Source organism: Lontra canadensis, unplaced genomic scaffold, assembly GCF_010015895.1.
Source record: "Lontra canadensis isolate GAN:19392208 unplaced genomic scaffold, GSC_riverotter_1.0 scaffold16, whole genome shotgun sequence".
Classification (NCBI taxonomy): domain Eukaryota; kingdom Metazoa; phylum Chordata; class Mammalia; order Carnivora; family Mustelidae; genus Lontra; species Lontra canadensis.
This window is the reverse complement of record NW_022631010.1, coordinates 15,835,892-15,848,954: the sequence shown is the minus strand read 5'-3', so window position 1 is coordinate 15,848,954 and position 13,063 is coordinate 15,835,892. Positions and strand designations below refer to the sequence as shown.

Genomic DNA, 13,063 nt, shown 5'->3' with positions numbered 1-13,063 from the left:
TCTCTCTCTGTCAAATAAATAAAGAAACTCTTAAAAAAAAAAAAGGAGAAAGAAAAATGCAGTTGACTACATGTTAGATCCAAATGTCCTTCTGATCAGTTATGGGATTAATTTGGTTTAATATTAATGTTTTGGACATTATTCATGGCATGGTTAAAAAACTATAAAAATGAAACTCGAAGCATATGTTCTTTGGCTCACTTATGAACAAATATCTCCTCAATTAAAGAAAAAATTACTGAAAATAAGGGAAACTGAAGAGGCCCATGCCTTCATGATCTTGAAACCAACGAAGGCAGAATGGGTCTCAGAAGATTAAGACATTTCATATATAAAGCTTTAAGTTAATCTGGTTTCCAATGAGGGCAGGTCAAAAAGGCACTGGAAAGCAATGCAAAGTGTTGGTTTTGGATCATTTTAATGCTAAAACACATATTTAAGCCATTTACACAAGATAAACCAACAATTTTTTTGGCCAAGAGCCTGCCAATTATGATGTTAAAAGAGCAGCACAAGAAACCATGAGTTGTTTGGGATGTAATTTGAGCCTGTTCTTTGGACAAGCAAAATTGTGAAAGACCAACATGTTCCTGTTTAGGACCAGCTTGTTTCTGTAGGCTTACGGGGCTTCTGTGTGTCAAAATTACCCTTGGAGCTGTTGATCTTTGTCCAGGAAGTGACTGGTGGAGTTATGAAAATAACCATTTGACCAATAGAGTTACAAACAAGATGTAATAATTCAACTCACCTAGAAACAGCAATGATTCACTAGTGAATATATCACATGTACTTCCAATCATAATGAGGATGTTTGATGATGATGGTGATGAAGAGGAGAAGATGGAAAAGGAGAGGGAGGAGGAGTCAGGGGAGAGGAGGTAGTGGTGGAGAGGAGATGGAGGATACTGTGCCACGCTTTTTTTTATGTTACCAGGGAGCTCTGGGGCCTTTTTACTTACTCTCTCTTCTTCTCTAAACTTCTCATTCCAGATTTTGACATGGCTGATTGCCTTCTTCACTGAGATAGAATCCCAAAGTCACGTCCACCATGAAGCTTTCCTAGGACTGATCTGATACTGTATTCCCTGAAACACAAGAAGGCTCTATGATATTGCTGTGCTTTACACTCTTTGTAGCACTCATCACTAACAAAAATTATTTTGTCCACTTACATCTTTACGTATTTGCGTGTGTCTCCTCCAGGCGTACCACTCTTAATATATGGTGGCCTCTGACTCACATCCAACTGTCTTCCTTTCCCATCCCTGGTTCTTTCCTGTTGCCATGAGGGCCTTTGCACATCATGGATATGGACAAGCCAGCTGGTCCAACCAAGCCCCATCCAACATACCACCATGTCTATAAGGGTGAGATATGGCATGACAAAAAGAGGACTGGTTGCAATTTACTTTGAAACTCATTTTAAAAATGAGATAGATTTTTTGCCTGGATAGAGAAATGGCTAGATATATGATAAAGCAAGCTCAGCTAAATGTAATAGGTGAATCTAGGTGGTAGATATATAGGGAGCTGCTTTTTTGTTTTTTTAAGTTTTCTGCATGTTTGGAAATTTTCACCATACAAAGTTGGAAGAAACAGAAAAATAAAAGAATTGATTTGGGAGTCAGAAGATCTGTGATTTAGAAAATCTATTGGTTTGGGAACCAGAAGGTCCTAGCTCTGCTACTCACTAGCAGAGCTAAAATTGGGCAAATCCCAACCACTGTGAGAATTACATTAAAAAGAAATAGTTTGACTATGTATCAGTCAGGACTCTTTTGGTTGGAAGTGACAGAAAGCAATCTGAAAGTGGCTGAGAAAGAGGTTGGTACACATACCTGGGAGGGAAAAGCCTTCAAACTAGACCATTTGAAATTTTTCCCCATCTCCTCTTTTTCTGTGTTGGTCTTTCCCAACACATAGTTTTTCCAACTCCATTTGGGCTTTTCCCATGCAACAGGGAAAGGGAATGGCCACAGATACTATCTCTTTTTCAATTTAGTAACCCCACATATAAAAGCAGATTCTCTGTCTTGGGGTACCTGGCTGGCTCAGTCTGTAGAGCACATGACTCTTGATCTTGGGGTCACAACTTTGAGCCCCACATTGGGCATAGAGACTACTTAAAAAAAAACGGAGGAGGGGGGCCTGGGTGGCTCAGTGGGTTAAAGCTTCTGACTTCGGCTCAGGTCATGATCTCAGGGTCCTGGGATGGAGCCCCACATCGGGTTCTCTGCTCAGCAGGGAGCCTGCTTCCTCCTCTCTCTCTGCCTGCTTCTCTGCCTACTTGAGATCTCTGTCTGTCAAATAAATAAATAAAATCTTTAAAAAAAAATGGAGGACTCTCTCTCTCTAAAAATCCACGACATGAGACTTCAGAAAGAATTTTGATTGGCCTGGAATGAATCATGAGCCTGAACTTACAGTTCTAGGGTTGTATGTGATTAGCTACACCAGGATCAAGTGTTCACACGTGCTCCAGACTCTGGCTGGGAGACCCAGCAAAGACACATGAAATGGGAGTAGGAGTCAGTCTCCATAGTCCAAGGAACATGGTTATAAGGGGGAAGAAAGAAGAGAACTTGGAGAGAGAAAAGAAAGTGTTTATTACATAGCCGGGCTCTGAGAAGTCTTCTAGTGCTAATATTTTGAAAATGCTGTCCAGACTGCTAGGCACCCAAGTTTATGCTCAGAAAGTATTTGTTCAATGAAAGAATATGTTTAAGGGGGCACCTGGGTGGCTCAGAGGGTTAAAGCCTCTGCCTTAGGCTCAAGTCATGATCCCAGGGTCCTGGGATCGAGACCCGCATCGGCTCTTTTCTTGGTGGGGAGCCTGCTTCCTCCTCTTCTCTCTCTGCCTGCCTCTCTGCCTACTTGTGATCTCTCTCTGTCGAATAAATAAATAAAATCTTTTTAAAAAATATGTTTAAGAAGCCATGAAAACGACAAATTACTTAAAATATTAGTAATGGGAAAATTCTGTACAGATAAGCTAGTCTAACCCCTTCATTTCACAGATTAAGGAAAATGAGACCCAAAGAAGTTAAGTGATATTCCCAAAGACATGTGGTTACTTGTAGAACTCAAGCATCCTGTTCTCCCATACTCCCTCTCCATCTTTCTTTAAAGGATTCTTATTTCAAACAGATTCCCTTTGCCCCTTAGCTTACAGTAGACTAACCATCAGCTAAGGCCACCCAGACATCCTGATAGCAAAGCAAATAGAGGCTAAAAATTACAAAGAAAAGGAAAAGAAAAAAAAAAAACCCAACACCCTACCTTTGTTTAATTGTTATTCTAATGAGTTAAGCCTTGCGTTCAACACAGGCAGGCTCTTCTAACAGAAAAAAAAGGCAGATCCATTGGCTGCTCCCACAGAAAGCTTGTGGATAAAAGTGTGTTTACACAGCTGGATTGGTCCAGAAGGAGCCAAGGCCAAAAACAGTCTGTGAGCAGGCTGATGGCAGGTGACAGCTGGAAGCATCTGTTTCCCATTACAGACACTAGGCTACAATAGTGCTGTCCTCTGACCCTTGGGTCCAGCTTCCCTGGGGGACTGGGTGTGTTCCCAGGTCTCAGGTGCTGACAGCCAATTTACTTGCTGACACATCCTAAGGGTTCTCATGGGTTTACAATGGCTCTAGTCTTGGATTTGGAAGTAAAGTTCAGAATTTGGATAGGGTGGGTGAAGTTATCTGTGTTCAGCTCCTAAAGCAAAATTTAATTCTGTAGTAAAAATTGTCAGAGGGAATAGGTCATTCATTTTCTTCCTTAAGCTTCCTCCCTCTCACCTCACCCTCTCCCTTCTTCCTTCTTTCCTTCCTCTCTAACTAAGCAAGGATATTGGAAGAAAATGCTACTCTTAATTTTTGTAGAAAAGCAGAATTGCGCCGCTCCTAACCACTCTACGGCAGTCAGCCACATTGGCCAGCATCTTGAAAAATATCTGTCCTGTCTGCAAAATGATTGTCACAGGAATGGATATTAGACTTTGACCACAACCAAAAGATATGGCTGGTTGAAGGATGCCAGTCTTTGTTTGGTTTCCCCTGAATACATACCCTGAGAAAGGAACTCAGGTGTAGGAAGGTTTTTGGGAAGTGGTTGTCGGAAGCCCAAGTGAGAACTAAGCATAACGCAGGGAGGCAGGAAGCACTGAACATACTTCATCACTTGCTGCTGTAGGCTAGCATGGCTCAGTACCCTGAGAACTCTGCGAAATTTACAGGAATGACTTTCAGAATTGGGTTGAAGGATAGAAGGTGCAAGGCTTAAACTGGTCATAGTGGAGGGCTGCCCTGGGGAATGTTAATGCCCAGGCACAGCCTGGAGTCATTTCATTGCATTAAGGCTGAGAAAGCTACTGTGCATTAGAAATGGCCTGGGGCCAGAAAGCAGAAAGCCAGGGAAGCTGACAGTGCAAGTTGGAGCTGCCTGCTAGAGCTAAAATCAGAGCCAAGGAGATGTGGTAGAGACTCCAGAGGCATCTGCTAACAAAATGTGAGCAGCCAGAAAAAAACCCAGATAACTACAGAGTAATTCGTGTTGGAAAATGGGATGCCATGGCACGATCCTCTCTGCTTTTGCACATCTTTGAAAATTTCCGTAGTAAGTAAAAAAAAAGTTATAGCTTAGTATATAAATCACTTTCCTTCAGTGTCCTCCTCACTTAAGAGAAACATTGCAGTAGAAGCTAAATAACCCAGTTCTCTTCCAAATATTATCAGGCACATTCTTCTTTGTAAAGATTATAAAGGTGGAGACATGTTATTGGTTCTAAACATCATCAAATAATAAGAGTTAATAATTCCAAGCAAATAATTTGCTTTATGTTTTCTGAAATTGCATTGAATTCACAGAAGTAGATGATCAAGCAAACGCAGATATTAACATTGGAGGGAGGGGAAAGAACATGGCTGGTCCTTTTATTTTAAAAAGAGTGACAAAGTTACACTCAGCATCCTGGACAATGTGCATTACGGTTTTCCTAGCTTACGGTCCATGCATGTCCCCTGATCTTTTTCCTCAATGAATTTTTTGTTGGAGTTTGAAAAAAGGGGGAATAAGGAGATGGAGATTTTTCTTGAAGGAAATTAAGTAGTAGATGCCTTTCTTTTATATTTAACACCCAGTGAATTGATTAGCTAGGTAACTGTCATCCTTAATATTTCAAAAGACCTGAGAGCAATTGCACTGACACAGGTTAGAAATTTGAAAAATTGGCTCTGAAGACAGGTTAGATGGAATTTTGTTACTCCCACTTAAACTGCTAGGGGATGGCAAGAACAATGCTTGAGCCGGACTCCCAAGATAAAGGTGTGCAGAGCAGGACTGGGAGTGATTTTCACTTGTAGTTAAATTCTGGGAACACAGAAGGTAACAATGTTGTCCAAGAAATGGAAGGGAGCCTCTCTGTGCATTTTTCCATTAAATTAAATTAACTAATTCATTAATTAATTTACTTTTTTATAATTTTTTATTTGAGTATAGTTGACACACAATGTTATATTAGCTTCAGATGTACAACATAGTGACTTCTCTATGCATTTGAAAAATCCAAACATCTTTTCTTCTATTTCTGCCCGTTCCATTTAGTATCACTGTGTAAAAAACCACTCCACATTCAATGACATTAAAAAAAAACACCATTTTATTATGCTTATAGAGTCTATGGGTCAGGAATTCAGGCAGGGTACCCTGGGGATGGTTTGTATCTGCTCCCCAAAGCCGGGGTTGAACCTTTTGGTCCTATGTAACAAGGGATCCTTTTCTCTGACTTTCAACAACATCTTCCTCAGTTTCCTTTGTGCCCTTGGTGCACCCTCCTCAAGGCCTCTTAGATTTCTGATACTCTCCTTTAGGATCCCCTCCTACCCTTGCTGCTTCACGTAGTCTCAAAGTCAATGCCACATGTTTTACTCTTGTTATGTTCTTTTGTTATGCTTTTTTATGGTGTTTATCCACTTCCAGGTAACAACACCTGTTCCAATTACTGCTGTCATGTAATAAATGCTTACTCTTACTATTACTATGTAATAAGCTTTCCCTTCTACCCTTAGAAGTTACTGGAAGAAAAATAAAGAAGAAAAAAAAAAAACCCCAGGTTACCCATGGTGGGAGAGTACAAAAGACAGAGAAGAGAGATGACTAGTTAGTGAGGATAAGGTGGGCAAATTGGAGGCAGTTGAGTTGTCCAGAACCATGAGGTTATCCTCCTAGCTACTGCTAACCTTTCTTAGACTTTCAGTGTCAGGACCCTGGCATGATACCCTCGATATAAGAGCCAGTGAACTTTGCTGGAGCCTGTGATCAAGTACTACTAGTAGTGTAAATCTTGTGATGTAAAACAAAAGCCATTTTATTATATTACTATGATCAAGATTTGGAAAGGGCAAGTAAGTGGAGATGGCTTGTTTCTGCTTATGATTGCTAAGCTGGGAAGACATAAATGTTGAAAGTTAATCCATGGCTGAGGACTGGAATCTTCTGAAGGCCCATTCAATTACTTGTCTGGCAGTTGGTGCTGGCTGCAGCTCGGACCTTATCTGGAGTCATTGGTCACAGCTTCCACACGTGGTTTTCCCATGTGGCTGCTTGAGCTTCTGCAGAGCATGGCGGCTGGGATCTAAAAGTAAGCATTGCAAGAGAGAATCATAAAGAACTGCACTGCTTTTGCAAACTTCCTCAGAAGTCACCTGGTGTGGTTTCTGCTATAGTCACAAGTTGGCTCAGATTCAAGGGTAGGGAACATAGACTTGCCTCTAGATGGGAGAAGTATCAAAGTCTCAACATTCAAAGGGGCAAGTGAGGTGGACAGTATTATGTTGCAGCCATTTCAGAAGAAAGATCTGCTGCACTTTCATATACCAAAAACAGTAAGATGACCTATTACAAACATAGAACGTGGTTACTGGTGATATGTCAAATACTTTCACCATAAAAAGTAAGTAACATAGATATCAGAGGATTAGAGACTAAGTCTGTGGAAATAAAGACAACTCTGTAAACCTCTCGTGAGAATCTTAGGCTCAGAACTTGGGATCCCTAAAGTCAACTTCTATTTCTTCTTGAATAATTCTTCTGGAATTCTCTTCTTCCGCCTGCATTGTATCCTTTATAAATAATTTGGTTTATGGTAAAGTTACTCAGTTTGGGCTTATCTGAAAATATCCTCATTACATTCTCATTCCTGAATGCTTGTTTAGCTGGGTAAACAATTCTAGGTTGACATTTCCTCAGTACTTTGGACATTTTTCAGTAATTCAAAAATACTATTTTCATCTTCTATTTTCAATTGTTAAACTGCAACATCTCTTTTCAGTCTAATCATTTCTTTGTAGGTATTTTGTCCCTGGTTGATTTTAAGATGTTTTTGTCTTTGATCTTCTGAAATTTCAGCATAATGTGTCTAGGTTTGGATTTCTTTTATTTATCCCCCTTGAGACTCATGAGTTTCCTGAATCTGAGAGTTTCTGTTTTTCATCAATCTGGATAATTCATATTTATTATCTCTTAAAATACTGCCTCTTCCTTGTTTGTTTGTTTTTATGTTCTTGGAATTCTAATGTTATGTAAATTAGACATTCTAGCCCTACTAGTCTATCTTCTACATCTATTATATTCTCATCCATACTTTCCATATCTTTGTCTCTCTGATCCTCATCCTGGGTAATTTCTTTATATTTACCTTCCAGTTTGCTTAATTTTTTCTCAGGTTGTGTCTAAGTAATGTTTAGCCCATCTACTGTGGATTCTTTTTTTAATAAACAATTTTGTATTTCTAGATCTTTTATTTATTTAACTTTCAATTCTATCAGATTTTTTGGGGGGAGTATTTTCTTAATCTTTGCTTGGTTTTCTATTCCCTCACTTATTTTTTACAAACATTTAAGAACTATTTACTTTATATTCTTTATCTGATGACTTCAAAACCAGAAGCCTGAGATCAATGTTCACTTTCTCCTGTTTCTGTTCTTACTAAGGGTGTGTGTGAGTGTGTGTGTGTGTGTATTTCTGTTTGTTACCTTATGGGCTTAAAAACCCAAACCTTAGCCTCCTGCTATATGAAAGTGCTCTCAGTAGAGATGAGCCTTCAGCACTGGCACCCTACTCTGGATTCTCCATTGTTTTTCTTTTTCTTTTTTTTGGTCTCCGTTTTTTGGTCTCTTTTAGCTGAGTACAACAATATTTGCTATATTTTATCCAGCATTTTTAAGTGTTCTGTAGTTATTGATATAAATAAAATAAAAACGATTTCACCCCTAACTTAATCCAATCTTATTTCTGTTAGTAGCTTCATTTATATTCTGGTACATAACCTTTTAACCATTTTCCACATATACTGTCTATGTATGTATATGTAAATATACATAAAAATAAACAGACATGCATACATAAATGGGATGTAAGATATTTTGGATTTTTAAATCATGTCTTTGATAGATTTTCAGCTGAGTACTTAAAAAATGGTTGCATCTTCATATAGTTTGAATTTTTATAACTGAATTAACTGGTCCATATTGATAGAAATTCACACACCCATTTTTTCTTTTCTCCTACATGAACTATGTTTCAATAAATCTCCTCGAGCAGTGCCAAGCTTGTAGAAATTATTTGATAAATACTTTTTGCATGAATAGATGTATATACCTTGGTGCACATATGGGAATATTGTAGGTAGACTCTTGAAAGTAGATATTCTGGGTCAAAGGGTAAGCACATTTAAAATTGCAGTAGAGACTATCAAACTGTCACCCCCAAATTTGTGCAAGTCTTTATTGCACCAGCAATGAACAAGAGTGATTGTTTTCTCAATCCTCACCAACACGATATAGTACCAGTCCTAAAATTTTATATAATCAGAAGAGGATTGCTATTTTTATCTGCAATTAAAATAATTCCCCCCCCCCCCAGGTGGAACGTCTTTTCATAAATTGTACCTCTAGTAAGGGCCCAGGTCACGTTAAGCTTCTGATCTGGGGACCATACTTAGAGCTACTACTTTCAATCTCTGCTTTCTAAAACAGGCTTAAAGGTGGTTATTTGTTAAAGGACCCATGTTAATAGTTACAAGGAAACATTAAGTGGATTACTTTGTTACTGGTCTTGCTCTTAGAAGCGAGACGGTAAAAGAAAGGCCATCCACACTTTGATTCTCTCCAGTGCAGGGCGGGCCCCCACCTCCCACATAGAATCCTGGCATAACTCCAGTTTTCCCTACTGTAACAGGGAGGCTGCAAGGACTGAAAAAATTTAAGCTCTGAAGTGACATCTCAATAAATCATGGCTACTTTAACTTCATTTCCTATCACATCGCTGGTCTGCCAACCCCTTGGATCGGAAGCGGGGACTGGCTCATTAAAAGTCTGGGTTACAAGAGACTGGCAACGGCGCCTGCGCAGCTCAGAATGAGGCTCCAGGTGAAGTCTGCGTGGAACTTCACCCGCCAGGTGCAGCGTTCCGAAGCAGTGGGCAGAATCTGAGCCTCGCGTGGGCGTTTGCTTCCGGCCACGTGCTACGCGCATACCCAATGGGAAAGCTTGATGTCAGCCCCGCTTCCTCACCCTGGCAACGGGCGGGTGACTACTTCCGGTGCTGTGAGGGCTCGGGGCTGACGCTGGTGAGTGTCTCTCTTTCTCACGCTGTCCGCGCCGCTGCCGCTGCTGCGGCGCTGCCTCTGTCCAGGCCCGCGCGCTCGCTGGGACATCCTCTTCGGGGCCGGGAGGGGGCGGCGCGCAGGATGCCCACTGCCTGGGGCGGTGCTGAAGGAGCGGATCCGGGACGTCCCTCGACCCCTCGGTCGCGCGTGGCGCCCGTGCCGGTCCCTTCTCAGCCTTGGCACTAGCCTGGCAGTCTTATTCCTTCTCCGGGGAAGGGACTGTCTGTGTGCGGGCAGTCCTCGCTGTCCTTCACTAACTTTGCACTCGCGGGCTGCGGGGTTCTCTGAGTCAGAGGCTCGCAGAGACCCGAGGGTGTGCGCGCTAGTCCTGCGTGGCGGGTTGGGGCCAGAGCAGTCCCGCGGTGTTAGAGCGGCCTGGTTAGAGTCTCTCAGGACATTAGCATTTACTGGTCCCGAGGCAGAGGAGGCAAGGGCCGAGAAGATGGAGAAGGAGCAGCTGGAGAGGAGGGTGGAAAACAGGAGCTGGAGGTGCCCGGGAAATAGAGGGCATCGTGTTTCCGGAAGGAGAGAGTAACTTGACTCGCCCCTGTAGGGGAGGGGAAATGAAAGGTATTTTCGGGACCATGTGACTGAGATCGTTGAACACTAAGCTAAGGAATTTTTATACACTCGGGAGTTTAATAATTTCCTTTTTGGTTTGTTTAAATAAAACTCCTCCCATTTGTAAAAAGCAGTGCGTGCTTATTAATGAATATCTGGAAAATGCAGGAATAATTAAAAAGCGATCACCTACAGTTTCACCAACCCAGCATTTTGATCCCTCTCTATTTTTTTATAACATTTTTAACCTGTTTATGATCATAGCTTGTGTTAGATATGATGATAACCAGAAAGTATAATTGTTGTACATTGCGTCCATTGCCTAGATCGATCTTTTATTAAGATACAATTCACATACCATAAACCTACCCTTTTAAATTGTAAATTTTAGTAGTTTTTACTATATTCATAAAGTTGTGCACCTATTACCACTGTCTCATTCCAGAACATTTTCATCATCTCCAAAAGGAACTCTACCCATTACATTCACTTCCCATTTGCTCCCCCAGTCCCTGGCAACCACTAATTAGATTCTCCCGTCTCCTTGCTCCTCCCGTCCCTAGCAGCCACTAACCTATTTCTGTGTCTGTAGATTTTCCTATTTGGAACATTTCTGGTAAATGGAATTATAGAACGCCTGGCCTTTTGTATCTGCCTTTTTAGATTTAGCATAATGTTTTTAAGGTTCATCCATGTTGTGTTTTGTATCAATACTCCATTCCTTTTTATGGCTGAATAATATTCCATTATACACACACACACACACACACCCCACATTTTGTTTATCCATCATTAGTTAATGGACAGTTGAGTTGCTTCCTCTTTTTGACTATTGTGAATAATTTTGTAAAGATCCATATACAGGTTTTTGTGTGGATATATGTTTACATTTCTCTTATATATCTAGGAGTGGAATTGCTGGGTCATATGGTAACTCTGTTTAGCTTTTTGAGGAACTGCCAGATGTTTCTGAAAGTGGTCTGCACTAGCAGGATATGAGAGTTCTGATTTCTCCATATCCTTGTTAAAACTTAATATTTGTCTTTGAGGTATACCTATGATGTTGGTACCTCACTGTGGCTTTGATGTCCATTTCCCTGAAGGATGGTAATGTTGAGCATCTTTTCCTATGCTTATGAGCCCTTTGTGTTATCTTTGGAGAAATGTCTGTCCAATTCCTATGCTCACTTTTATATTGAATTTTAAAAAATTTTTGAAGTTGTATGAGTTCTTTTTTTTTAATAGAAGAGTTTTTTGTTTTTTGTTTTTTTAAGATTTTATTTATTTATTTGACAGAGAGTGAGAGAGGGACACAAGCAGAGGGAGTGGGGAGGGAGAAGCAGGCTTCCTGCTGAGCAGAGTGTCCAATGCCGTCCTGGGATCATGTCCTGAGCCAAAGGCAGGTGCTTAATGACTGAGCCATCCAGGTGCCCCAAACATTTAAACTTTTGGTGAATTCTAATTTATCTATATTTTCTTTGGTTGGTTGTGCTTTTGGTGTCATGTCTAAAACCATTGCCAAATACAAGATTTTGAAGATTTACTACTGTGTCTTCTAAGAGCTTTACAGTTTTAGTTCTTGCATTTAGTTCTTGGTCTGTGTGGATCAAGGAATAGGTAGGTAGCATAGGTAGGAATCCAGGTTCATTTGAATCAAATGAATCCAGTGCCTATCTGGTTTTTCCAGCACCATTTTTTGAAAAGACTATCCTTTCCCTATTTAAATTTTTTTAAAGGGGGCAGAGGGAAAGGGAGAAAGAGAATCTTAAACAGGCTCCACACCCAGCATAGATCCCGACGTGCATTTCCATCTTATGACTCCGAGATCATAACCTGAGCCAAAATCAAGAGTCGGATGCTGAACTGATGGAGCCACCCTGGCGCCCCATCCTTTCCTTATTTAATGGTCTTGGCACCCTTGTTGAAAACCAATTGACCATAAATAATACAGGTTATCATTTTTTTAACCATTTCTCTATGTTGGACATTTGGGTCACTTCCAGATTTTTGTTTTTTTAAATTATCTTGTGTTAAACACAGCATAACGGGCATAAAGCCTTTTCTGTTTTTGAAGTTATTTTGGTAGAAAGTGTTCTCAGAAGTGAAATTACTGGGTCAAAGATGAAATGAGTGTGTTTTGGAGCTCATTGAATGAGGCATTAAACCTTCAATGTCAAGATGTTAAGAGCAGCAGAATGCTTCTTTATTAATCAGTTGCTATTGCTTAAGGGCTGGATTTCTATAAAAGCCTTTTGCTGTAAGATGGATGGATTCCCTGACTTATTCTTTCGACTGCTTCTAAGAGACTAAGTAAATCTAGAGGGAAAAATTCAACACTGGGGCAAACAGGACATGTCATAGTTTTTTAAATGGTATAAAGAGAAAAAGTGTCATCACATACAGAAGGAAAATAAAAGTCTTTGAGAGAACTGGGGTCAAGATTTAGATCTTAAAATCAGTGCCTTGAAAGTCCCTGGAGCAAAAATGTTTTATTCTGAGCTTCTCTTCTGACCTTGATAATCAGGTTAATTTGGGTTCATCTTAGTTTAGAGATGGCTAATTTAAATATTTTTAGTAGATAGTACCTGGTTAAAAAAAAAAATCAAATGCAAAAGGCTATTAGGAGAAAATCAAGTTTCCTTTTCATTTTGCCCTTCAGTCTCCCAGTTCTCCTTGGAGGTATCCATGGTAGTATTGTTACTTATGTTTTAATAGACTAGTTTATACATAGAGTATCTCTGGAAAGGTAGTTTATACAAAATTATATATTTTAAGGCTTTTGATACTTCCTGATAAATTCCTTTTCAAAATGGTGGCAGTACAGTGCTAGTTAGGAAGATTCCA

At 40.2% G+C, this 13,063-nt stretch overlaps 1 protein-coding gene across 1 annotated transcript; it reads right to left on the bottom strand.

Moving 5' to 3' along the window:
- Positions 1-6,382: 6,382 nt before the first annotated feature.
- On the bottom strand, positions 6,383-11,312 carry LOC116868797 (serine/arginine repetitive matrix protein 1-like). Its single transcript, XM_032859434.1, has 3 exons — positions 11,290-11,312; positions 9,564-10,115; positions 6,383-6,625 (listed from the first exon to the last, which is right to left on the bottom strand). The coding sequence occupies exons 1-3, from the start codon at positions 11,310-11,312 to the stop codon at positions 6,559-6,561; spliced, it is 642 nt and encodes a 213-aa protein (XP_032715325.1). The 3' UTR covers positions 6,383-6,558.
- Between the last annotated feature and the right edge of the window lie 1,751 nt (positions 11,313-13,063).

Excerpts from the sequence above, each read along its gene's own strand:
- LOC116868797 (XM_032859434.1), bottom strand. The coding sequence starts at position 11,312 with ATGGACATCAAAGCCACAGTGAG. Across the intron at positions 10,116-11,289 it reads GACATCAAAGCCACAGTGAG|CTGCTCCTTCTCCATCTTCT; the intron begins GTACCAACATCA and ends CCTCCTCTCCAG. Across the intron at positions 6,626-9,563 it reads GTCACCCGCCCGTTGCCAGG|ATCCCAGCCGCCATGCTCTG; the intron begins GTGAGGAAGCGG and ends GCTTACTTTTAG.